The sequence below is a fragment of the Rhinatrema bivittatum genome, chromosome 11 (genome assembly GCF_901001135.1).
Source record: "Rhinatrema bivittatum chromosome 11, aRhiBiv1.1, whole genome shotgun sequence".
Taxonomy (NCBI): domain Eukaryota; kingdom Metazoa; phylum Chordata; class Amphibia; order Gymnophiona; family Rhinatrematidae; genus Rhinatrema; species Rhinatrema bivittatum.
This window is the reverse complement of record NC_042625.1, coordinates 48,379,713-48,407,264: the sequence shown is the minus strand read 5'-3', so window position 1 is coordinate 48,407,264 and position 27,552 is coordinate 48,379,713. Positions and strand designations below refer to the sequence as shown.

The following is a 27,552-nucleotide window of genomic DNA, read 5'->3' as shown; positions in this document are numbered from 1 at the left end:
CAGGACATGGTTTGATTCCTTCCTCACAAATCGAGTGGAACAAATAAATTAGGATAATCAGACTTCAAACTAGTACCCTGTGAAGACCGGTGTCCTGCAGTAATTGGCGCTATCTGCGGTCTTTAACATATGTCTGCATCCATTCTGTAGCCTACTTGTAACTATGGGAGTGGCTATAGATTGTTTGCAGGTGATATTCATTTATTTTTTATCTCTTGCTTCTTCAATTGGTGATGCTTTCAAGCAGGTTTAAGGATGTCTCTGGGACTGGATAAGGGCCAGTGGTTAGTCCCTTAATATTGGAAAGATGAAGATGATGCTTTTGATTAATTTCCTTTTAATAACTTACCAAAGTCATTCCAATTTGGCACTGATTTTGCAATAGAAGGGAGTCATAGCTCCAATCAGTAATTGCTTTTTTTTTTTTTTTTTTATTGATCATTAATATATAAGTACAGATGAGCTGCACAAACTGGTAGGTAATACTTTATACCGTTTCCAGCATTTACTAACTGGTATCAAATGTCAGTTTATACAGTGACAAATAATTCATGTCCCTGCCATGTTGTGCAGCTTCCCTTTGCCAGAGTTAAAGGAGCTGCTGTCATCTTGAATATGATGCTCCCCCGAATCTGTCATTTTTTATTCTATTTTCTGTACATAAAACTTGCTGTGAAATGTGTGTGATGAGGGAAAAATATGGTCACAAGTTTCCCTTTAGAAAGATTAGCAAAATGGAGACCTGTTCTGGGGGGAGGGTAAATATCAGATTGACTTGGATCTCATTTCACCGTGCACAGCCACTGGAAGCAGTGGAGGAAACCTTTAGTGGGTGATCGTAGATACCTGTACTCCACCATGATTAGGGAATGTGAGGCTTTTCCAGCGGGGTGAGCTGGAAAAGTGTTTCAAGAATGGGCAAAGAAGGGGTTACTTACCATTGGCCAATTCTGGTTTGATCAAGGGATGAAATCATTCACTGAGGTGAAAACTAAATATCAGCTACGTACATCAGATCACTATGCTCTAAAGAAGTACGAGTAGATATGAACAAAGGGAAGACTCTTATGGAAGGCTATTGTGACAATGCCCATGTAGTGAAAGGGGTCATATCCAAAATTTACACTATTCTGAAAGTGGCATTGCCACATACTTTGGGGCATATACAAGCTTGGGAAAAAGATCTGGGTGTACCTTTATCAGAGGGTGAATGGGATATCTGCTTTTTGGCGATCAGTTGCAACTCTATAGCTGCGCAAATGGTGGAAAATAGTTATAAGATGTTTAGATGGTACCTCACTCCATATAAGTTAAAGAAAATGGGGACTCGCCGGGATTCCTTATGCTGGAAAAACTGTGGTCAGGAAGGTGACTTTTACCATATGTGGTGAATGTGCCCAGTCATTAGACTGTTGTGGATACAGGTAGAGAAATGGCTCCAGGATCTGTTACATGTGAACCTACAATTAAGTCTGAAGGAGGTTTTATTGAACATTCCGGAGGCCAATTTGCCAATTGAGCAGAGACACTTCATTAGGGCTCTTGCTCATGCTGTCCGAAGGGAAATAGCAAAACATTGGAAGGAGCATAGAAACATAGAAATGATGGCAGAAGAAGACCAAACGGCCCATCCAGTCTGCCCAGCAAGCTATGCACTTTTTTTTTTTTCCTCTTACTTGTTACGCTTGGCTCTTAGTACCTTTTTAGTTTTATTTCCCTTCCACCCCACCATTAATGTAGAGAGCAGTGTTGGAACTGCATCTAATTGAATATGTAGCTTAGTTAGGGGTAGTAACCGCCTCAATAAGCAAGCTACACCCATGCTTTTGTTTACTCGACTATTTAATTTAGTCCTTGTTGGTTGTTGTCTATATATATATATATATAGATACTCTTTTCTACATTGCCCCTGCCGTTGAAGCAGAGAGCTATGTTGGCTATGCGTTGAAAGTGAAGTAACAGTGCGCCTTATTTCTCTGCGGTCATTCAGAGATTGAAGTGGATTTACTATATGGAAATATCTTACTGCCTTGAGGAGGGATACGTTGGGAAAGTTTCTTAAAACTTGGCACGTGTTTCAACAATGGACTGATTCAAATATCGGTTGAGTAATTTACAAAAGGAGGGTAGTGGGAGGGATGGATATGAGGAGGGAGATATACTTTCACAGGGCTGTAAGCTACTTGTGATATTAAGATTCGTAATGTTGGGCATTTCACATCTCATGTTTGGTGTTCGCGAATGTTCATTGTTTGTAAGTTGTTTTTGATCAGTTGATTCCTGATGCTCTTATCATACGTGCAATGACTCGGTGGTGGTTATATGTTTGTAATTTGATCTGTTTATGCAATAAAAAGATAATTACAAAAAAAAGAAAGGTTAGCAAAATGTTACTATTTTCTGTACAATGCAGCTCTTGCCAATGCAGAACTGCTCATTTCTTAGTGCTGTCGGCTTCTCATTGTCATGCTGATCATATAATTGCTTCGTTTGTGTAATAGAAACATGACGGCAAAAAAAGACCGTATGGCCCATCCAGTCTGCCCATCCGTCCAGTTAATTTAGCTTTATAATAGAGAGGCAACATGCTACACTCCTAGTCAGGAATGGTCAGATTGCCAGGAACTGCCATTGTTTCCTTAAAGCAGATTTTAGATCCTTAGAAGATTAACTTTCAAAACCTTTTCGTGTGCGTCCATATGCACATAAATATAGATGCATCTAAATTTACTACTAATATTTTATGACCTACATACGCATCATATGTGCTGATTATAAAATATGAGTACATATGCGTGCACACACTCGCGTATGTAAAAACTGCGAGCCATGCAAGTGTGGACTTATCTAGAAAAGTAGTAACACAGAAACATAAACATAGAAACGACGGCAGAAAAGGACCAACGGTTCATTCAGTCTGCCCAGCAAGCTTAGGGTAGTTTCTGCCACGCCCTACAAGTCACCCACATAACTTATCAGTTTCCCACACCATCAAAGTCAGGGCCTTTGGTTACTGTTTGAGTCCAAATTCCCTGTTACTTCTTTCCGTGAAGCAGAGAGCAATGTTGGAGTTGCATCAAGAATTACAGGCTTATTGGTTAAGCGTAGTAACTGCTGCATCAGTAAGTTACCCCATGCTTATTTGCTTTCCCAGACGGCAAAATTCAATTTCCTTGTTGGTTGCTGTCTGAATCGAATTCCCCTTTTCCTCTGTTCCCTCTGCTGCTGAAGCAGAGAGCAATAATGGCATTGTATCAACAGGTATGAAGGCTTATTGGTTAAGGGTAGTAACCACCACACCATCAAGCAAGTTACCCTCCTTCCACTCATGTCTCCATTTCTATCCTCTAGCCTTTAGGGATCCACAGTGTTTATCCCATATCCCTTAGTGAAAGATTTCAATTTGTCTTCACCACCTCCTCCGGAAGGGCATTCCAGGCATCCACCACCCTCTCAGTGAAGAAATATTTCCTGTCGTTGGTTCTGAGTCTTCCTCCCTGGAGTTTCATTTTGTGACCCTAGTTCTACTGATTTCTTTCCAATGGAAAAGGTTTGTTATTTGTGCATCATTAAAACCTTTCAGGTATCTGAAGGTCTGTATCATATCTCCCCTGCACCTCCTTTCCTCCAGGGTATATGCATTTAGGTCCTTCAACCTCTCCTCATAAGTCGTTTGGAGATCACCCACCATTTTTGTTACTGTTCTCCATCCTGTCTCTGTCCCTTTTGCAATAGTCTCCAGAACTGAACACAGTACTCCAGGTGAGGCCTCACCAAGGACCTGTATAAGGGGATTATCACCTCCTTTTTCTTATTGGTTATTCCTCTCTCTATGCAGCCTAGCATTCTTCTGCTTTAGCTATCGCATTGTCACATTGCTTTGCCGTCTTCAGATCGCTATACACTATCACCCCAAGATCTCTCTCCTGGTCTGTGCACAACAGTCTTACATCCCCCATTACATACAGCTCTTTTGGATTACCACACCCCAAATGCATGACTCTGCACTTCTTGGCATTGAATCCTAGCTGCCAAATTTCAACCATTCTTCAAGCTTTCTTAAATCACTTTTCATTCTCTTTACTCCTTCAGACATGTTCACTCTTACAGATCTTAGTATCATCTACAAATAGACAAACTTTACCTTCTATTCCTTCCACAATGTCGCTCACAAAGATACTGAACAGAACTTGTCCCAGTACTGATCCCTGTGGGACTCCACTTAACACCATTATCTCTTCAGAGTGGCTTCCATTCACCATTACACACTGTTTCCTGTCAGTCAACCAATTTGTAATCCATTCCACCACTTTGGCACCAAATCCCACGCTTCTCACTTTATTTACAAGCTTCCTATGCAGGCCCGTATCAAAAGCTTTGCTGAAATCCAAGTAGATTACACCAAGCACTCTTCCTTGATCCAGTTTGTCTGCCAGGACCTTCCCCTGGTGAATCCATGCTGCCTCAGGTCCAGCAACCCACTGGATTGTAGATAGTTCACGATCCTTTCCTTCATCAGAGTCTCCATTAATTTTCCCACCACAGAGGTGAGGCTAACTGGCCTGTAGTTTCCGGCCTCCTCTCTGCTCCCACTCTTGTGAAGCGGGACCACCACTGCTCTTCTCCAGTCCCGCAGCACCACTCCCATTACCAGGGAACTACTGAACAGGTCCTTCAGCAAATCCACCAGCACATCTCTGAGCTCTCTCAGTATCCTGGGATGTATCTCATCCGGCTTCATGGCCTTGTTCACTTTCAGTTTGCCTAGCTCTTATCATAAATTCTTTTCTGAAAATGGAGTTTAGTCTACCCCATCCCCATCTACAGTCTTGTTAACCGGTAATGGTCCTTCTCCAGGGTCTTCTATAGTGAAAACCAAACTGAAGTATTTGTTTAATATTTCCACCATTTCTTCATTTTTCTCCATACATTGATCGTCATCTTTCAATTTCACTATACCACTTTGGACCTTTCTCCTCTCTTTGATTATTTCTGAAAAACGTTTTGTCACCTCTCTAACTTTTTGGCAATCTTTTCTTCTGTCTGACTTTTTTAGCTTTCTTGATTTCCTTCTTTGTCTCCTTCAGTTTCACCAGATATTCTTCCCTATGTTCATCATTTTGAGATCCTTTATATTTCTTGAATGCTATTTTTTTAAATTTTACTTTATCAGCCCCTCCTTTTGAGAACCAGATCGGTTTCTTATTTCTCTTACTTTTGTTTATTTTTCTAACACATAGATTAGTTGCCTTTGGAATTGCTCCTTTTAGTTTGGCCCACTATTGTTCCACTTCTCCCACTTTCTCCCAGTCTTCTAGTTCTAAGTCCAGGTACATCCCTATTTCAACAAAGTCCATATTTTTGAAATTCAAAACACTGGTCTTCGTGTGACTTCTCTGCATCCTATTAGCAATATCAAAGCACACTGTTTGATCACTGGTGCTGAGGTGGGCACCCACCCAGACATTAGAGAGATTATCCTCATTAGTGAGCACTAAGTTGAGTATTGCATCTTCCCTCGTGTGTTCCATCACCATTGGTTTGAACGGAGCCCCTCAAAGGGCATCCACTATCTCTCTACTTCTGGTAGATTCTGCAGAAGGGATACTCCAGTCTATGGCAGATTAAAATCTCCAAACAATCAACATTTCTTCTCCCTCCTTTCCCACCTTCTGGATGTCTTCGACCAGATCTAGTGATATTTATCCGGATAAACTCAGATTTGTGCAGCTAAGTAGTGGCACTTAGCCAGATAAGTCTGGAATGTGCAACTTAGCTGGATAAATTCAAATATGTCCATCTATGTTAAGCTATATCCATTTCTTACAGTTGTCCTGAATTCATCACCCTGTTTTATGTAACTTTTTTCTCCTATATCGTTGGTTCTCCCTTGTTTTGCTGTAAACCGGTACGATAAGATATTTATCTTGAGTATCTGTATATTAAAAGTTTCTAAATAAAATAAATCTAAGATGCAGCAAAGATGCTACTGAGCCGGATACATTGGAATTTAACCGGATAAGTGTGTGAAAATGATATACCCACATATTTGTACTTCAGATTTTAGGGGATACATGAATAGATTTAACTCGTAATAATTAGATGCATTTATCCCCTATAAGTCGGCTTTTACACGCATGCATCGGGATTTTATAACAAGCATGCAGCAATGAAATAACCAGTTTTACAAATTAGTGCATCTGCAGCTTGTGAAGACCCTTGTGGCTTTTCAGCCTGATGTCCACTCCAGTTATTTGTTTCTCACTTTTGAGATGCTTATGATCACCACTGCCCAAAATTGAGCAGGAGTAAATATATCCAAATAAAACTTGTGTGTGTCACTTGGGCAGGCTGTAAAATAGCAACTTGTGTGTGTAAATGTTGGCTCTGCCCTGCCACATCACTCTTTTTTTTTTTTTTTTTTTTTTAAACACACGGACCCTGATTTATGCACATATTTTGCAGTTTTGAAAATACGATTTACTCACGTATGTGCTTTGTACAGGCTCATGTGATATTTTTTTTATATGCACAGCTTTTGAAAATTCACCTCCAAAATGTGTACAGTTGAGCATTAAGGAAGTCCTCTAGAATCATAGCTTCAGCTGCAGCTGAAAGATATGTAGCAATAGCAATGTAAGATTTTATTTTTTTCTCTGCAAGTTTAAAATGTATTAATTTGCTGAAGAGGACTTCGAGGGTGGTTTCAAAATATTTGCCTAATAGTGGGGGATAAGCATTGAGCAGAAGACTTGGCCAAATTTGCAAATGAAAAGCAACAGAAGAGGAATTTTGCTGTGTCAGGGATCACTTAAACATGCATTTAAAAAGGCTAGCCCAGATAAAAGGATACATGTTCTGTGAGTGAGGCGTAAACATGCAAACTGTACAGCAAGGAAACGTCCTAGCAAGTAACTGTTATCCAGATGTGGGCCATTTAAGAGATCAAACGCATGAGGGTCACCTACAGGTGAGATGTCATAGAACACTGTTCGGAGAGTTAGAGTGCTATGTTTGCCCAGCAAAAATACAGTTTTGTTAAGAAACCTAGCCAAGTAGTTGGATAAGAATTAAAACAAATGAATGTTTGTTTGAAGATGCATTGCCTGAGAGACACATCAGATGTCCTAAAAACTTGCACCTGAAAGGATTAGCTTAATAGCTGTATCGTTTCTATGTAACCTGCATGGTGAAGAAGGTGGTACATGCTACTAACTAAAAGTACTTGCAATCTGAGGTTAGGCAGGTTTGATCTTTGCTACCTGCAAACCTTGTCCCTTCAGTCACCAGACATGTCAGTGAGAGTGAAAAAGAAAGAGCAGTGTCTTCAGAGATGCGCTGAACAGTCCTCAACAATGTTGTTAGGCAGGTAGAGCAGTGTCAGTGTGCATAGCCTGAGTAGCACAGGTCTCTTCCCCAGAGAGCTTAGAATGTAAATAAGAGCCCTGGGACAGCGAGTTAGTTAAGGTCACCTGTTGAGGGATGGAGCTGGAATTAGAGCCACAGCTCCTTGTCACTGCAGCACACCTCTGCTCTGGGCTGAGAGGTTTTCTTTCACGTCTTGTCTTGTTTCTCTGCAATTGCAGCCACACAGTTTAAACTGTATAAAAACATTTCTAAGAGCTGCTTAGGGACAAGGGGGCACAGACATTCTTCAAGGACATTGTGGTCCCTGTGAAGCTGGACCAGGGCTGATATTGTTCTACCTGAAAGGGAAGTGTAAATGTTGTCTTACTGAAAGTGAGCATCAAGAAACAATGAACAAGAGTGCTGCACAGGAGCAATCCCTGCATGCATACACTCAGCTGGGACTTGCTTTGTTGGTTTGTTTTTTTTTTTTTTTTTTTTTTTTTTTATGGGGGTGAGATGGTAATATCTCTTGGAAGAGGCTTCTAGAAAAATAAACTTTTTTTCACATCCATCGTGGATCAGCCACTTGACAACTAGACTGGCATCTTATTTATTTATTTGTTTTTTGTATACCTACATTCTCTCGGGGTATCACATCAGTTTACAAGATGTATTGTAATATACTGTTAAATAGGCATTAATCTGTTACATGGTTATTGTATATACATGCATAAAGACATAGTGGTATATTAATGTATGTTCATAGATAGTAATAAAATAGTTACAGAAAATAGGGCTAGACAAAACAAGTTCCATTGGTGTATCATTTATATAAAAGCAGCGAAGAGAAAAATTAGGCTATTGGCGGTGTAGTTTCATTTGGATGGTCCATTGCTTTTTAGAGTGGTGAGGAGGGTGGGCTTGGGTTATGAGGTAGGAAAGATACAAGCGTCGAATGGTGCAGGCGTCGAGGTGTTAGATGTCGGCTGGGTATGCTTTTTTTTGAAAAGCCATGTTTTTAGTGATTTCTTGAAGTTCTGTGGTGAGGGATCGGTTCTGGTAGTTTGTTCCATAATGTTGGGCCAGCTATTGAGATTGCTCGTTCTTTGGTTGAGACAAGGTGGGACTTTTTGTTGGAGGGGATGGCGAGTAGTCCTGTGTTACTGGAGCGTAGGTGTCTTTGTGACTAAAAGCCAGTTCTTTTAGTATGGGGGTGATGTGTGTGTGGAGCGTTTGCTGTTGGTGAGGGATCTGGCTGCTGCGTTTTGGAGTAGTTGGAGGGGCTTGTTGGTAATGTGTGGGAGTCCAAGGAGGATGGAGTTGCAGTAAGTCAAGTTTGGAAAATGAGGGCTTGTAGTACAGTTCGATAGTCCTGAGTGAGTAGTAGCGGTTAGATTTTTTTGAGGACTTGTAGTTTGTAGTATCCTTCCTTTATTATGGTGTTGATGTGGGTTTTAAGGTTTAGCTGGGCGTCAAGGGTGACTCCAAGGTTTCTTGCTGATGTGATGAGGTTGTTCAAGCTTGGTATGGATGGTCCGCTTTGGATGATCTGTTCTGGGGGTTTGTTGGGGATGTGCAATATTCTGTTTTTGAGTGGTTGAGGGTGAGTGCTATTTGGGAGAGTAGGTTCTGTATTTGTGAGAGGTAGTTGTTCCATTTAGTGAGGGTGTTTTGTATGTTGTCACTTGTGGGGATGAGTATTTGGACATCATCTGCGTAGATGAAGTATTGGAGGCCCAGGTTGGTGAGGAGTTTGCAGAGAGGGAGCATGTAGATGTTGAAGAGAGTAGAGGAGCGTGAGGATCCTTGAGGAACGCCGTGTGCAAGGTATAGTTTTGATTCTTTGCTGTTGTAGATTACTTTGTAGGTTCTGTTCGAGAGGTATGAGATGAACCATTTGATTGTGGTACCTGCTAGTCCGATTTCCTTTATGTACATAAAGGGGCTACGCCAGGCACAGTGCCACACTGAGAGCGATGCAGTTGGGGGGCCCGGCACGGTGCAGCAGTTGGGGGGCTGCTTCTCTTACAGAATGGTCTGTGATGTGTGATGTGAGGGATGAAAGTTTTTTTATGATTCCCGGCTTCTTTAAATTTCCTGCTCAGACTGGTTACTACTGGGGGCACTGACGTCATGATCCTTCATATCACAGCTGCCTGGGGTTTTCCCTGCCTTATAACACTTTTCCCTTCTTCTGTCTAATCCCTTCATCGCAATGACAGTCCTTGGCTGTGGAACAGAGTCCGTAGCTCCCTCATGAAATCTGTGGTGCTTGTATTTTAGCACAATGGCTGAGATGTCCTCCCTGTGTTAGTTGCTAGGAGTGCTGCTTTTAGTATATTTTTTTTTTCCCCCTAATGTAATGCCTCCTTGGATTGTTTTTCATTTTTCCCACTTCATAGTATTATCAGGTGTACAGAATAGTTGGGACTGATCTAGAGATTTGTTTTAGAAATCAACGGTATTACCAGGCACACAGACCGACAAAGGCTGATCCGAAAGTTTGGTGTAGACGTTTAGTACTATTACCAAATATTCAGATCAGCAAAGGCTGATCCAGAAGTTTGTTGCAAGCATTGTCATTGGATCATGAAGTAAATCAGCATTTGCCAAAATCCAACAAGATTATTTCGCTCTTCTCAGAACTTTGCCAAGGAAATAGCTGCCCTTTTATGAGTAATTTGAAGACCGACTGACTTGTTTCAACCAAGCTAAATCTAAGTGTCTGACGTGTCCAATTTCCTTTCATTACGCCCGTTGTCCCCGCCACTGACCTCTGGTATTAAGTGTGCTTTGTGTGTGTGGATTCTCCAGGCCACATCAAAAGAAAGAAGCTCTGCTTGGAAACATGCAGATTGGATCTTGCCTATAATTCTTAGATCCAAATAAAAAAAACAAATCAAAACGGTGCTCTCTCCCACCAACAAATATACACACACTCACTTTCCTGTTTAATTGTGCAAGAGCTGGAAATCCCTTTCACAAGTTATCCCATCAAGGGATACAGAGGAAACCGGGTGATTTCATCACAAGGGAGCTGATATATTTTATTTGTTTTTTTTCTTTTTCCCAAGAGAAGGCTATTCTTATGAATCACACAGAGCCTCTGAAAGCAAATAGAGTTGCAGAGTAGGAGCAAATGTTTCATTGTTATGCCTACAAAGTACAGTTTGTTTTTATTGTAGTTCTTTTTCCCGTCAGGAAAGCAGCGGGTTTCATGATTGCAATACGTCATTCTTGCACCCTGTGCAATTGGCTTCCCACCCCCTATTGTTTCATAGGGGAGTTAGTAATGTTTGGGATCTCGGGGGGGGGGGGGGGCAGATATAGTTTTTCAAATTCTTCTTTGCTTGCCCTGTGCAGACCCAGCTGGTAACTGCAGGCTGCTCACTAGGTGATGACAGGAGCCTGAAATTCTGCATCCATTTTGCAGGACTGCTGGGTCCAAATATTTCCATTAAACAAACCCAATAGCTGTGTCCAGTTTCTTGTTGCAAAGGAGTGATTTCCAGGGATAGTGGGACACTTTTTGAGTTGGGGCAAGCCAACCAAACTACATCCCTTCTATCTATGCCCCTGCTCCCCAACGGTCTCACTTTTTTTTTTTTTTTTCTCTTCTTCTGCCTTGATCAGCGGCAGGAGGAGGAGAGAAGTTTTCGTGCTGCATCATCATCCTCTGCTGCTTGGCCTGAATTGGTTTGAACCATGCAGAGGTCTGTGACTTCCTGAGCTGCAGAGGTGGAAACCATGATTGATGCACCACTGCTTTCATCCTCCTCCTTCTCCTTCCTGCCACTATCAAACAACTGCAAGCCTGACTAGATCCCGAATCTTACACAGAGACTCTGCGGGAAGGGCCAGATTTAGCCTGGGCAGTGACACCTGTGGTCCACCCCATTCTGACGCCTGTGGTTCCTTTCTGGATTTGTTTAATCTTGGTACAGGTTTATGGCAGGATGGTTTTGCCTAGGTTTGTTGTGTTGTCCATGGTTTCTTGTTTTTAAACTGTCCCCATGCTGTAGTAGTGGGAGATTTGGTTTTCCCTCTTGTGGTTGGACATTAACCTTCACGTCATACCTTCTCAGTTATGTAGTTAGCTGATTTTTGCTTGAGTTACTGAACATGAGAAATGGTTCCTGAGATTCAGGATGTGGGCTCTTCCTGTTCTGACATCATCCAGCAAGAATGCTGCTCATGGGCAAGTGATGTCACACCTAAGGGAGGTGCATCCTGAACTTCTGAAGCCATTTCCTCTGCAGTAGCAACCAAGTGTGATGTCAGGGGAGTGGTAGCCATACCTCTTATTGGTCTATTGTGTTTCTAGTCCTGGTTGCCGCTTCTAGTATTTCAGATGAAATTATAACTCTTATAACTAAGGTAAAGCTGTTTGAGACGGTGCACATGTCAGCTAAGATAAGATTCCACTCACATCCCCACAGTTGGCATTGGGTCCCTTTAGTATGTTGTCATTTTTGTCTAGTTTTATATCTAGTAGTTCCTCCCTTTCACCATCTATGCTAGAAAGAAATGTTCTTCAGCTGCATTGTGTGGTGCCTTAAGATTACTCAGAGTTGGCAGTGTACTGGTTAAATACAATCTGTTTCCTTAAAGATAGACTTTGCAGGAAATGGCTGCAGTGCAGCTAGAAGCTGGCAGAGTACCCTAGCCCTAAGAGTGAAGGAAGGAGGTACTTCAGAGATTTGATTGCCCCTTCCTACTCGCTACTTGAGCAGGTTCTGTAATTGCTCCTTTCCTCATCTCTTCCTCTGTCACCAGGTATGTGTATTTTTTCTTTCTCCTGTCATTAGTTTGTTGGCTGGTTTCTTTCTTCCATGATGGTGTTAGATGCTTACAAGGGTAGGGCATGTTAAGCCCTTTCTCATAGGACCTCTTAAAATCATTTATTTAAAAAATATATATATTTGTATACCGCAAATCAAACTTTCTGTGCAGTTTAACACAAGTAACATACATATTAGACATAAATCAATGACAATAATAAACAAAAATTAGACTACTAAAATCAAAAGTTTAAAAAAAAAAAAGTAATGATATACCCTGTTCTAAACGTTGATGTCGTTTGTAATAAGTAGTTTTCTGGTTTCAGTTTACTGTTAAATGTAATATGTTGTATTTGTAAACCGGAGTGAAGGCTGCTAGCTATACCTCGGTATAAAAAAACTCATAAATAAATAAATACTACTTACGTTTTATGCTACTCGATAATACTGGTAGCCCACTAATCAGCTTGATCTTTCAACTGCTAACTGTTACCTGCTGCTAACTGCTATGAATTTTCAGTCATGAAGGCCCTAGAAAATAAGTGGTCCTTAAGGTGTTTCTGAACTTCAATAAAGATATTTCTTCCTTTTAAATTCAGTTGACATTAGTAGTCCAGAAAATCTGCATCTTTAAGCCTTCAAATGTACCATGTGTATGCAAGTATATTGTTTTCTTTTAACTAATTTTGTAGTAGTTGTAGCCTTTTGACTCATTCTGCCTGTGCCTCATAGCTGCTGTCACCAGCTGCTGATTTACATCTTGAGAATTCCAGTAATGAATTGAATTTTATTTTCTTCAAGGACAAGAAGGATGCGAGAGACCTCACAGGTGGGTGATGGTCATTGAACAGAGCCCTGGTTAGAAGCTTCGCTTCGGAGGTTCTAGAGCTTTCAGAAGTTGTTCTGAGCATGTACGGGACTATTCCATGTGGCAGTCATCACATGGGGACCCCTTCAGTTCCTTTTTATCTACAGAGCCGGTCGATCACTCCACACCGAAGTAAACTACCTCACTGTTTTTGGCTGCCTTCCGGCTATTCCTTTCACATGGGACCCCTTTTCCCTTGCGAGTTCGCACTTAACCATAACTAGGCAGATAAAGGATTTCATCCAGTTTTCATTTTTAGAAATGTTTCTGCAGCCACATCGGCACTATCGGTCAGGCCAATTTTTTTTTTTTCAAAATTGAATTCTTTGATAGCCTATTTTGTGTCCATTGTTCCATCAACACAAGAGGACCAGTGGTTTCTCAAAGTGCCCCTAGTGCTGTCTCATTATGTTGGTCTCAGAATCCCATGACAAATGTGTGCTTTGCTGTATTTGTGGGAAGATAATTCAGCAACAACCACTCCTAGAGGCCATCAAACCCATCTAGAGCTCTTGGAAAAGCTCTTTGGATTAGATAAGTCTGAACCATCAGCATCAGAGGCTTTGACATCAAGGGGCCCAGGAGCTGTACTAGATGCTGGTGGTGATTTGGTATCAATGAGGTATCATCCTTCATTGACAGTGGGCACTGATAGAGGTCGAGGGGACAGAGCATCCTCCAGTACTTCTCACTTGATGAAAGCGAAGGGCTCCTCTTTGTTGGTGTCTGCAATGAGGGACACTGATGCAGAACATTGAGCTAAGGTGAAGAAGCACTGTCATTGGTCCCGGTCAATGCATGGTGAAGAGATCATAGAGAAATTGTCAGCAGTCATGTATTCTCTCCCTCTCCTCGTAAGCATCTCCACAGAGAAGGTCACTCACACTTCTAAGACTCCTTAGTTTCCTGAGGCATAGGTACTGGGACTACCGCCCTCATCCTATGGGACGTTATTCCATTTATTTTGTCATACCCAAGAAGGAAGCTTCCTTTTGCCCCATCCTGGAACTCAAGAGTGTCAACCGTCTGTTCCATAACTGCTCTGGAATTCACCCTGGAGTCATCAATCTCCTGAGAGAAGCAGACATGAACGAGCCACCAGAGCGTAAGAAGAAGTGATCTGTAAGGTCAATGCTACAGTGTTAAAGGCTTGTTTAAGAATAGACTCAATCCATCCTTCACGCACATCTTTTAAGGCTTCTCCTCCTTCCACTGGGATAGTTGTTCATTTAGAGACGGCACAGCCAGTGCATCTACTTTAGGAAAATACAAACGTTCCCTTACCGCTGGGTCCGGAAGGTATAGAGCTTTCAATGCTCAGCCCCCTTTAAAACTTGCTTCTGGGGTATCCCATTCCAGATCAATCAACTCCTAGATGGCAACCATCACTGGAAAGTAGCAGGAGGCCTTCCGCAGGGAAATTAGAATGGGATTCTTTGGTTCCATCAGAGTCCTCCCCAGGAACTCCCAGCATCTTCAGGGCATGGGAAACAAGGGCTGGCAATTCATCTCTATGGAAAAACCATCACATGGTCCAATACGGTTCTAACCCAGGGGAATTTCCCCATCTTCCAAGGAATCTGTATCCTCCTCTTCATCTGTGCCGTCTGGGTCTCTGACAGGGATACCCTTGGTAAGTCGAGGCATACCTCGGGGGGTGGGGGGGGGGCTCTGTAGGTAGGAACAGGAGAGGGAGAGGCCACCTGCTGAGGTTCTGTCCAGACAGGAGCAAGAGAGGAAGTAGACTGCGCCTGCATGAAGGCTTATAGCCCCAAGAAAAACTCCATCCAGGAAAAGGCAGCTGGGTCCATGCCTAATGCAGGAGGTGGGACAAGTTGAATTTCCCTCTCCCACGGATGAGCCAGTCAAGGAGATTCTAAGGTCCAGTGTACTTCAGTTAAGGCAGTGGACAACCCATCATTCGAATGGGAGGAGCCTGGCTTAGCAAAGTTCAAGGAGGTCAATTCTTCTTGGGATTTCTCGCAGCGCCGACATAAGTTGCAGAGAGCAAGGCGCTTAGTTTTCTTGGTTGCAGGTGCCATTGGCAGTGGTAGATGTGCGCTCTCTCAGCTCATGCTTAAAAATTTATGTGCACAATTCCGAGCATCTGAACAGGGTGCGGTGATGCGCATGCACATTCCATGCGCACAGCTCTTCCTATATCGTGTGCTTTCAAAGATGTGCACGTAGGGATGTGCCCAACTTTATGTAGACAGCGCACACGCTGTCTACATAAAGTACATACGCAGAGCCGACGCACTGTGCATACTGACATCCTATGAAGGGCATTACGGCATGCACACAAATATATGCAAGATGGCGCCGCTACGGCCTACCACGTGGTACGCCGACCAAGTCTATAGTGGGGCCTAGCCCACTGGGGGCTGCTCAACACGCTTGAAAACCCAATATCCCTTGCCCCCAGTGAAAGCGGGAATGATGTTGGTATGGCGAGCCGAGCACAGAGATCGAAGGAAGTCCTACCGAAACTCCCTCTGATCGTCTCTGAATCGGGAGGTAATCTTCTTTCCTTTTTTTTTTTTTTTTAAACTTACCTGAGTTCAGCGCTTACCTGCTGAGTACAGAGATGGTCTCTGGCTGTGTGGGGAGAGGGCTTTGGCCGTCACAGCCATGCTAGGCTTCCTGCACCTGCTGCCTTTCAGCTGCTTAAGCAGCAAAGTCCTTCCCAGGAACCGGCTACTGGACCACGGCACACCTCTGAGGGATCTCTGAAATCGCCTCAGGAATTCTCAACTGAGGGAGGGACCTATTAGGTATCACCTTAGGAGAGCAGGGCTCAATTTTCTTTCAATTTAGAATGTAGAATTTCTCCTTCCAAAAAGTACAACAATCCCTTTTAGAGAGAGGTACGGCCACCATGTGCTGGAGAGCAGAGGTCACTGCAGGGCTATATGTACTGTGATGTCAGCTTTGCAACCTGACTCCATCTCCTTCTCCTGGCAGGTGATCATAACCCATTGGTCCTGAGTCCATCTGGCTACACACTAGGAAATGAAATTATCAGGTAAGTAATTTCTCTTGTACCTCAGGTGACCCAGGAAGAAGTAACTTCTCTTCCTGCCACTCAACCTGTGTTGGCATTGGTGATTTTTGCGGAGGAGCTTAACAAAAAGATCCAGGAGGCATTGGAGCATTAACTGGCTTAATTCGGTGTGCCAATATCAACATAGGTTGGATCTCAATCTGCATCAATTTGTGTACTGGCAGCTATGGTATCAAGTTTTTGGACAAGAAGTCCATTACCTGCTATTAATTAAGTTGACTTATATAATAACCACCGCTATTATTAGCAATGGTAACATGGAATAGACTTAGTTTTTGGGTACTTGCCAGGTTCTTATGGCCTGGATTGGCCACTGTTGGAAACAGAATGCTGGGCTTGATGGACCCTTGGTCTGACCCAGTATGGCATATTCTTATGTTCTTAATACCGGAAACTGCAGGGGCATCAGTATTGATGCTGCCTGCACTATTGTCAATCTCTAGTGCATTTGGAGGGGAAGTTTCCCTGACGCACCAGGATCCATTGGGGTCTACAGCACCTCTGAAAACACAAGTCTTTTCCCAGACGTTGACAGAAAGAGCAGGTGCACGCTCAGGCCACATTATCTCACACACAATTGGATTAAGAATCTGAGGGTTCTTGGAGGTATGATTATAGATCTAAGGAAGTTTCTCAATAGAAAAAGTCCACAGGAATGGGAAAAAGTCCCTACCTGACTTTTATAAGGGGAAATGAATAAGAACGTTCCATTGGATTTGCAGGAGGAGGCAGAACCCAAGACGCAATATTTTGGATATCCTCCAATTTCTCAATCGCCCAAAGAAAATTGTGGCAGTATCCATCCATGATATCCTTAAGGAAGTACAGGAGAATGTGGAGTACCTTGACCTGGAAGGTCATATTTTGGTGACAGTCACATCGACGTGCAGTCAATAATCTCCAGGCCTGAGTGACTTCACCTTATGCAAAATGTTTTTATATTTGAGTGGTTCTGCATGCACATCCCAAGTGTCTTCCTAAGATAGTGTCAGACTTCCACATTAACTAGTCAATCATCCTTCTACTCCCCCTACCCCCCCCCCCCAAAACAACGTGTCCACAAAGGTGAACGAGACTTACACAGTTTGAACTGCAAGGGAGCTTTAGTCTTCTGTGTAGCGTAGACTGAAGCCTTTACAAAGTCCACCCAGCTTTTTGTTTCATTTAACCCAAATAAACCTGGAACTGCCGTAGCCAAATGCACACTGTCCAATTGGAACAGCAGATTACATCTTTTTTCTGTTATGCCCAGGCAGGCTTGACTCTGATAGTTTGTTGAGGCTCATTGTGTTATGGACATGGTAATATTGGTGGCCCACCTGAGGTCAGCCTCCATGCAAGAGATCTGCAAGACTGCAATATGGAGTTGTCTGCACAACCATATCAATGTGTGACAATTTTGATGTTAACCTTCTGGTCAACACACAATCAGTATCTAAGAAATTCCCCATAATTACAGACTTACTATATGACATTAAACCAACCTTTTTAGCAATCACAGAATCGTGGTTAAAAAAAAATCGGACACAGTCCTAAAAAACCAAATAGCGCACACAAACTATGAGGTCTTCTCAATTCCTAGAACAAACAGAAGAGGGGGTGGTTTGTTATTAATTATCAAAAAAAAATTTAAATGCACTACTATCCATCACACCTCCAACAAACCTGAAATCGCCATTTTTGAAACTAACAACCTTCAAATCTTAATTCTTCTCAACTCGCCTAAATACAAAAACGACCACCATCATACTCTGAGACTTCAACTTCCACATGGATGTAAAGCCCTTATCCAATACCTGCCAGACTCTTTTAGACATGACTGCATTTGGATTTAAACTAATAACAGATAAACCCACACACAGAGCCGGACACTCACTAGACCTGACATTTATAAACAACAGCTTTCTTGAAAACACAAACTACACACAAATTCCATGGTCAGACCATTTCCTTATTCAATCCTCCATTATACATTCAAAACCAACTGAAATACCAAAAATGGAACCCATTGAAATTACATATCATCCCCCATTTGACACAGAAACACTGAAAAACAAGGTACAGAAGAACTTAATACATTTGATTACCCCCGATTGCAATACCACAACAATGGTATGGATTAACATGTCCAATCGAATAGCAGACAACATAAACCCCCCCAAAAAAAACATATGCACAAAAGAATCAAACAAAAAAACCCCTGGTACAATGAATACATAAAAGAAACCAAACAAAAGCTTAGAAAAAAAGAAAGGAATGGGAAACACCATAAATCAACTGAACACCTGACTCAATACCGAAAACAGCTAGCCTACTATAAAAAAAAAAATAATTCTTGAAGCCAAAAAAAATTAGCACCAAGATTGAAAAATTCATGAATAACCCTAGAACCCTATTCAAAATAGTCAATAACCTCACCAAAGATACAACTAACTCCCCTGATAATTTACCAGAGAATAGATGCAATGAAATTGCACAATTTTTCAGTGATAAAATTGAGAACCAAAATACCAAAGACACCCAAACAAGAGATTAAAATGTGGACAAGAGATGCCACACAGTGGTCCGAGTTCACTGATATATCAAGCCTTGAAGTAGAAAACATGCTTAAACAGCTAAATCCGGCCCCACATAATATAGACGCATTACCCATTTTAGAACTCAAAAAATTTCCTAATGTTACTGCCACAGCCCTAGCAAAAATTATAAACCTTTCCCTTGAGGAAGGGTATATGCCAGATATATTGAAAGGAGCAATAATTAAGCCAATATTAAAGAAAAAAAACATGGACCCCCTTAAATCTAACCAATTACAGACCAGTTTTCAAACCTGCCATTAATTGCAAAATTAATTGAGAAAACAGTTCAAAAACAACTATCAGAGCATTTAGAAAATAACATCCTTTACCCATCACAACACGGATTTCGAAAACATTACAGCACGGAAACACTCTTACTCGCACTAACAGACAATATACTAAGAGGATTCGACAGTGGGAAAACATTACATTCTCGTACTACTTGATCTATCATCAGCATTTGACACAGTGAATCACGAAATACTAATCAAAAGGCTAGAGGAAATAGGACTACACAACAAAACAATCAAATGGTTTAAATCATTTCTTAGTAACAGAGTGTTCCAAGTACAAATTAATAATACCTTGTCCAAAAAAAGACACTAAAAGCAGGAGTACCTCAAGGATCATCACTATCAGCAACACTCTTTAATATTTATCTGTTACCACTATGCTATCTCCTCGCAGGGCTAGGAATCATACACTACGTCTACGCCGATGACATTCAATTAATCCTACCAATTGAAGACACCATTGAAAAAACACTAAGCTTAGCCAATATGTATCTTGAAATAATCAAACAGTTTTTAAACCAAATGGAATTGGTAATTAATATTGAGAAAACCGATTTCCTACACTTAGAAAGAAAACAAACATAATTCAAACTCCAGTAATACTCAAAAGCAATGAAAAAATCGATTTAGCAGAGAAGGTATGCAACCTCGGCGTTATAATAGACACAGAGCTAAACCTCAAACAGCACATATCTCTAAAAGTTAAAGAAGGATATGCCAAACTAATGGTACTAAGGAAACTAAAACCACTACTGACATTACCAAACTTTCGCACAGTGATCCAAGCACTAATATTTGCGAGCACTGATTATTGCAATGCATTACTGCTGGGCTTACCGTACACATCAATAAGACCACTGCAAATATTACCAAACTCTGCGGCGAGAATTCTAACAGGCAAAAGAAAATGAGATCACATTACAGATACACTAGCAGATCTACATTGGCTACTTATCGAACAAAGAGTTCAATTCAAAGCACTTTGCACAATACACAAACTGATCCATGACGAAAAAGCAGAATGGCTGAACACAGCACTGCGAGTACATGTTCCACATAGAAATTTAAGATCAGCAAATAAAGCTCTCTTAATCATCCCATTAGTAAAAACAGCAAGACTAACGCAGGTGAGGGAGTGTGCAGTATCACTGGCGGGTCCCATCCTATGGAACTCCATGCCCCTAGAACTAAGACTACAGAGAGATTTCAAAATGTTCAAAACAAACCTCAAACATGGCTTTTCAAACAGGCTTTTTACAAAGAGAATGTGGAAAACAGATAAGGAAGAGCCAGCATAACGCACCTAACAAACAATCTCCAGGTACCGACCTGGAAATTATCTTTATCACACTGTTAAGCGTAAATAACAATAAACCGTAGGTACGCACCCAAGAGACAGGTACCAATAGATATCTTACGTCAGAAATCAAATAGTTTATAGCGATTCAATTGTTACCGATTTATTAATGGCATCTTCATTGTAAAGTTTTGTGGGGGGTTTTTTGTTTTTGTTTTTTTTTTCTATTTGTGCCCTATTGTTAAACCGGTATGATGGTAAATAACTTAATGATGGTATAGAAAAACTTTTAAATAAATCAATTCAAATCTCATTACCTTGTTGAGAGTTCCTGTGCAAAAAGTAGTCTGAAAGATTTATTTGCCCCCTTGGGTTCAGTTCTTTTTATTTCCAGGTTGCCTCAAAAAAAAAAATAATTTTTTTTTTTTTTTTTTTTTTTTGTAAAGGCTAGTTGTCAACTAATCTATCAATTTAGACAATTTTTAATATACATTCAAACATTTTTAGAAAACATACAAAAACATTTTTACAATAAAAACTATCACATGAACCCTGACTGCCCTGAAGCAATGATATATTTATATACAAATTGTGTAAAAAAAAAATAAAATTTTGTAACATTGATATTGGGGATTTCATTTTTGTAGTACCTTCTTTGTTCTTTTGCTAGTTGCCAACTAAAACATTTTTGTGCCCATTGACATTTTTCATATTGCATTTTTTTTTAAATTTATTTAAGGCAACCTGCAGCTAGGGATTCCTCACCTGCTTATCCTGGGAGAAAGTATAAGTTAATTATTTGTAGCAGATGTTCTCCAAAGACAGCAGGATATAAGTCCTCACAGAACCCGTCTGCCTCCACTAGGAGTGGACATCCTTTATTAGCTAAATTAAAGGAACAAAAAGGGAACCTGAATGATGACTGCAATGCAGGGGAGTCCTACCATACTCAGAAGAGCTTCTGGAAGCTGTGCAGTGAAACCTCTGACCAGGGCTCTGTCCGATGACAGCAGGACTTGCATCCTGCTGTGCTTGGAGAACACACACTACAGATAAGTGACATATGCTTTATAGGTCTGTAATGTCAGACTGGCGCTGTGACAGCTTCATACAGCCAATCAGTCTTTGCAGCTTCCTTCCATCAGCCTCTTAAATTTCCTAAGCTTGGGTGGCAGAGTGATGTGCTTTCCTCTGCTGCTCTCAGAGGCAGTCTTTTTCTCTTCTTCCTTTTGGCTCGGGGATGCTGAACAGTTTGTTCACATCTCAATGGGGATCATACAGCCATAAACAATCTCTTTATGGGAGGAAGAAGCTTGCGTCTGTCAAAGGCTAAGCTTCAGAAACATGCCATAGTGCATCGGGAAAAAACAGAATTCTTCCCCTGATTGTTGTTCTAAGGAAAATTAAACATCCCTGCCCTGGAATCTGCCAAGCCCCTGGCTAGAGATCAGTGTGCCTCTTACTCCAGCCTCCATTTCTTATGAAAAAAAAGATTCCTGAGATTATTATTTTTGGGGTTGGTCGTGCACACAGATCCTCAGCAGAACTGTAGTTTCGGAAACACTGTTTGTTTTCCTAAAACGGTCTGACATTCCTATCTTTGCTGCTCCCTCTTTTCACAGTAGTGGGACCATTAAACAGGTGGTGGAAGTTCTTACATGTTGGTAGAGATGCTTCAGAAATAGCATTTAGATGTGTAGTAACCATGGGGCTGCTTCTGGATGCATACTGCCAGAGTTCAATTGGAGGTGTTCAGGAGTGGACCCAATAGAAAATATGAAAGCAAAACTTCAGTTCGCAGCGTGATCTTCTCCCATCTCCAGATCTGCCAGTGAAATATAATCATTGCCTTTTGTAAAATAGTTAGCAATCCGGTTAGGGACAGAAAGAGGTAATGAGCATCAAATACTGTTCTAATGTTCTACATAATTGTCAGAGAAGAGGGCATTAAACTTTCCCCTTCTTTCTCTTTCAGTGTGTCATTCCCTTCTATTTCTTATCTTCTCACAGCCTCGCTCTGCTTCTCCACCTCATTGTATAGAAACAGCAGATAAGGCGCTAAGGCCCATCTCATCTACTCGGTTTCATTTCTGGTGCAGAAGATCTCTGGCTTCCCTTCAGTTCTTTGCAATTAGGGGTCTTTTGTACTTTTACAGAAAATGACTGCTTTTACAAAAATTACTTGCTGTCACTTTTTCTGATTTGCTGTTCTCTGGTTTTACTCAATGCCCGCTTGTCTCCCACAGATCCTGGATGAGATTGCAGAACATGGCATCCGGATTTATCAGCTGCCAGATGCAGACTCTGATGAAGATGAAGAGTTCAAAGAGCAGACCAGAGTGCTAAAGGTAAAGAATTAGCATTCACTGAACTGAAGAGCTACACACCAAACAGTAAGAGTTATACTGTCGAGTGCCGTGCTTTTCACTCCTCCCTCTCTCTTCTGCTTTGTTGCACACTCCATTATATACTGTTGATGCTATAACATCCCTCCTCCTTACCTACCTAAACTCAGCACACCCTAGCAATAATTGGCATCTTACAACAGGGGACTCCCCTAAGGCCACCAGGCTGTGATGTAAGCCAGATGTGCTGCCAGTCTCCAGAGGTGAAAGGCGAGCACGTTGACACCCCTGTGTCACCTCAGGCAGGTTGTGAAAATTCTGGCACGCTTGCACTAGCTGCTGTGAATGTGCCTGCATTTACTTTCATATTTAACCCTAGATCCCTGGGCTGTGGCAGTCATGTGTTTGGTTGTGAATTAGATTGGGTTAGCATGTCCGTAAATGATACTTGGCATGCCATGGTCTCTAGACTTATAGTCCATGTTGCATTCTAAACACAGCTAAAAGCTGGTACAGCATGGTCCTTGAGCATCTGCAGACACTTTTGGTTTTCACTTTGCATATAGATTGCCCTAGTACTTAAATTCTACTATACGAGTCATGCATACAGGCACTGATGGTATGCATAGGCATTGTGAATGTCCTAAAACCCGTAAGAACCAGTGGTGAGCATCCTTTGGTTAAAGGGACATCAGTCATCATATATGTCATAGTATCTACATAGATTCATTTATGTAATTTCCTAGCATGTAGTCAGATGGACTTGGGACCAATGGGTTATGCTCCCCTGCCAGCAGATGGAGACAGAGCAAGGCTGCAAAGCTGATGTCACAATGCATATAACGCCTTCAGTGACCTCCGCTCTCCAGTATTCTCCATCTCCAGCAGATGGTGGACGTACCTCTCCCTATGGGGATTGCTGTATTTTCTTTAAGGAGAAATTCTACATTCTCAATTGGAGATAATTGAGCCCCGTTCTCCTGCGGTGATACCTAAAGGTCCCTCCCCCAGTTGAGAATTCCTGAGGCGATTTCCGAGATCCCTGAGAGGTGTGCCTTGGTCCAGTAGCTGGTGTCTGGCGTGGACTTTGCTGCTTAGGCAGCTGAAAGGCAGTGGGTGCAGGAAGCCAAGTGCAGTGATGACAGCCAAAGCCCTCTCCCACCACAGCCAGAGACTGTCTCTGAACTCAGCTGGTGAGCGCTGAGCCCAGAGTAAGTTTAAATTTAAAAAAAAAAAAAAAAAAGGAAGATTTACCTTCCAATTTAGAAAGATTTTCAGTTGGGGTGTTGTCCTGACGTCTTCCTGCTCCCATGGGGGTAAGGGGAATTGGCCTTCTGAATGGGTTGAGCAGCCTCCGGTGGGCTAGACCCCACTGTAGGCTTGGTTGGCACACCGCGTGGTAGGCAGCAGTGGCGTCATCTTGCGTGCTTTTCTGTGTGCACCGTATTGCTCTCCATAGGACATCAGTATGCACAGTGCATCGACTCTGCGCATGTGCTGTGTGCGTAATGGGTGCATCCTACACACACAACTTTGAAAGCGCACATTACAGGAAGAGCTGGGTGCATGGGCTGTGCGTGCACCTCGCCGCGCACCTCGCCGCGCACCATCTAGATACTCAAAAATTTGTGCTGGTAAATTTTTAAGCATGAGCTTAAAAATGAGCAACGGCTCATGCTTGGCAACCAAGAAACCTAAGCACCTTGCCCTCTGCACTGCTTGTCATATTAGGGCTTTACAGCCCGACCTGGATTCCAACTTATATCAGCACTGTAAGGAAGCCCAAGGAGAGTTGGCCTCCTCGGACTTTACTAAGCCAGGCTCCTTCCATTCAGATGAGGGGTTGGTGACAGCCTTAACTAGAAGTACACTGGATCGGAGTACTCCCTTGATTGGGTCATCCGTGGAAGAGGGAAATTCAGCTGGACCCACCCCAGTGCCTAGACCAGGCATGGATCTGGCTGCCCTCTCTTGAGTGGAATTCTTTAAAGGCCTTCAAGCCTTCATATAGGTGCAGTCTGCTACCTCACGTGCCCCTGTCTGGACGGAACCTCAGTCGATATGCCCTCCCTCTGCCAGTCCTATCAGCAGACCTCGAGGCATGCCTAGACTCACCAAGGGTATCCCTTGCAGGGACCCAGACAGCACGGATGAAGAAGAGGATCTAGATTTCTTGGAAGATGGGGAACCAAAAGCCAGCAAGTGTCACAGGAGATAGATCTCCTTATGGAATGGGTGGAAATGTATCCACAAATGATCTCAGCCTCCCACATCACAGGAAAAGGCAGTGTCAGAGCAGACTTTCTAAACAGGGAGAGTCTGGATCCAGAAGAGTGGGCGTTGTCAGCCAAAGCCTTTCAGCTGGTATTAGATCGCTGGATTTCCCGACCATCAACCTGCTAGCCACATTTCACAATGCGAAGGTTCCCTGATTCTTCAGTCGCAGAAAAGATCAGCTGACCCTGGGGATCGGCGCTCTTATTTAGACCTGGCTGGAAGAGGAGCTGCTATACGCCTTCCGTCTGTGATCTGTCCTGTGCAGGGTCATTCACAGAATCGAGCACCACAGGGGATTAGTCATACTAGTAGTTCCAGATTGGCCCAGGCATCCTTGGTATGCGGAGAATACTGGGGGAGACACCCCCCCCCCCCCGTGCCTCCCACTGCACAGGGACCTGCTACAGCAGGGACAGGTCCTTCATGAGGATCCGACTCAGTTCTGTCTTATGGTCTGGCCCTTGAGAGGGCTCACCTGATGAAGTGAGGATATTCAGCGGCAGTAATTGCCACCTTACTCCGCTCGAGGAAATTCTCCAAGTCCCTAGCGTATGTGTGGGTCTGGAGAGTATTTGAGGCCTGGTGCAAGGATTGCAGTATTTCCCCCTTGGATGGTCAAAATCCCACTAATTCTGGAAGTTTTGCGGGACGGCTTGAATAAAGTTTTGACCCTTAACTACTTGAAGGTCCAGATAGCTGCTCTCTCCTGTTTTTAGGGGTGAGGTGAACAGAACCCGCTTGTCAGCCCATCCGGACATGGCCCGTTTTTCTGAAAGGGGTGAAGCACCTCTGGCCACTGATTCCCTTGTGGAATCTTAATCTAGTTTTGGAGTTTTTGGCAGGGCCCTCCTTTCGATTGCTGAGCAGTCTTTCCTTGCATTTATTAACCCTGAAAATGTTGTTCCTGGTGGCTACATGCTCGGCATGTCGCATCTCTGAACTAAGGCAATGTTGCATCAGGAACCGTTCCTCCAGATGACTCCAGGAGCATTACATCTTTGTACTGTTCCATCCTTCTTGCACATAGTAGTCTGAGTTTCATTTGAATCAGTCTATTTCATTTCCATCCCTAGATAAGCACAAGGACATGGAAGAATACCACCTCCTCCGCCATTTGAATGTCAGTAGGCTTTTGGTGTGGTATCTGGAATTTTCAGAACTGGTCCAAAATATGGACCACCTGCTTTTCCTTCATGGCGGAAGGAAGCAGGGTGAACTAGCTTCACGGGCTGCCATAGCTCACTGGATTAAGAAGGTGATCACAGGAGCCTATTTGGAGGCAGGAAAGCCATTACCCCTTCAGGTTAAAGCTCATTCCTCTAAGACTCAGGCAGACTCAATGGTGGAAGCTAAACTGCTGAGCGGTGATGTGGTTCTCCTTATACACCTTCTTCTCCAGGTTCCATTGCCTGAATGTTCAGGCCCGAGAGGATGTAGCCTTTGCAAGGGTGGTGTTAACCGGACTGCAGGCTGCCTCCCGCCCTGATCAGGAGTAGCTTTTGTACATCTCATTGGTCCTAAGTCCATTTGGCTTCATGCTAGGAAACGAAGAAATTACTTACCTGATAATTTCGTTTTCCTTAGTGTAGACAGATGGACTCAGCATCCCACCCATGGCTGTCCAAGAACGGTGCCAAGGATTTGCCTGTGGAATGGATATCAATTCTAAGAGATTATGGGTAAGGCATCATCCAGTCCCTAGATCAGGGCATCTATAATCTTACTGGGGTTCAGTGTTTGCTTGAATACAGTTATGCTTATCTGTTTTTAATCAAGTTTTTCAATAGTATGTCCACAGTGGCTTTTGAAGGGAATACTGAAGGACAGAGGTAACTGCAGGGGTGTATCTAGGGTGATGTCAGCCTTGAAACCGGGCTCCGTCTCCATCTACTGGCAGGGGAGCACAACCCATTGGTCCTGAGACCATCTGTCTACACTAAGGAAAACAAAATTATCAGGCAAGTAATTTCTCCATTGACACCTTGAGGTGCTAGGACCATTAATGGCTTTAAAAATCAAAATAAGCTTTCAGTACCCCCTGGCCTTTGTATTTAATACCTAAGGTAATGTAATCACTTTGAAGTGACTGACCCATCACCAATAGTGGAATATAAATGAACAATTAAATCACTAAAAATTCATATCACAGTAGCACCAGGAGATCTTGGGTGGCCAGGTACCATGGTCTTTCACGGGGCTGATGTCTGCAGAGGGGTTTGTTTTGTGCTTACTGTAACAGGGATGAATCTCGCTCTTCAGCCAGGAGATGTTGGATATAGTCTCAAACCTTTCACATTTACTGCTAATGCTCTTCTCCGGTTGGGCTAGCTTGAAGGACACAATGCTTTTATGCCACTTCCACTGCCAATTAGTTGTTGGTTATTGGTAGAATAGATTTGGGACTTGCTGATTTTATTTTGGGGGGAATTGGGTTTTGCCTGTTCATTTATGGTATTGTGTATTTTCATTTTTACTATGTAAACTGCCTTGAAGTCTTGCATAACAGGGTGCTATAATCAAATTTAAATACACCTAGTAACCAGGGAACTGCAGCTCCTGTGAAACGTTTAGGTTAGATGTAAATAATTGTGTAGCTGGCAGTAGTTTGTGCTCACACATGCCATCACTGTCGTCCTCCTGGCAGCTTGACCTCTTGTAGTGCAGTCTTGCTCTGTAACCTCCATGTGTTCTCTTTGCA

The 27,552-nt window shown here is 42.6% G+C and overlaps 1 protein-coding gene across 1 annotated transcript in view; it reads left to right on the top strand.

Annotated features, from left to right (window-relative positions):
* The window catches only part of LOC115100878 (septin-2A), a 119,069-nt gene that overhangs the window by 44,796 nt on the left and 46,721 nt on the right, over positions 1-27,552 (top strand). The window contains exon 8 of the mRNA XM_029619900.1: positions 22,479-22,580. Coding sequence (XP_029475760.1) covers positions 22,479-22,580 — 102 coding nt within the window. The remainder of the gene's footprint in view (positions 1-22,478; positions 22,581-27,552) is intronic.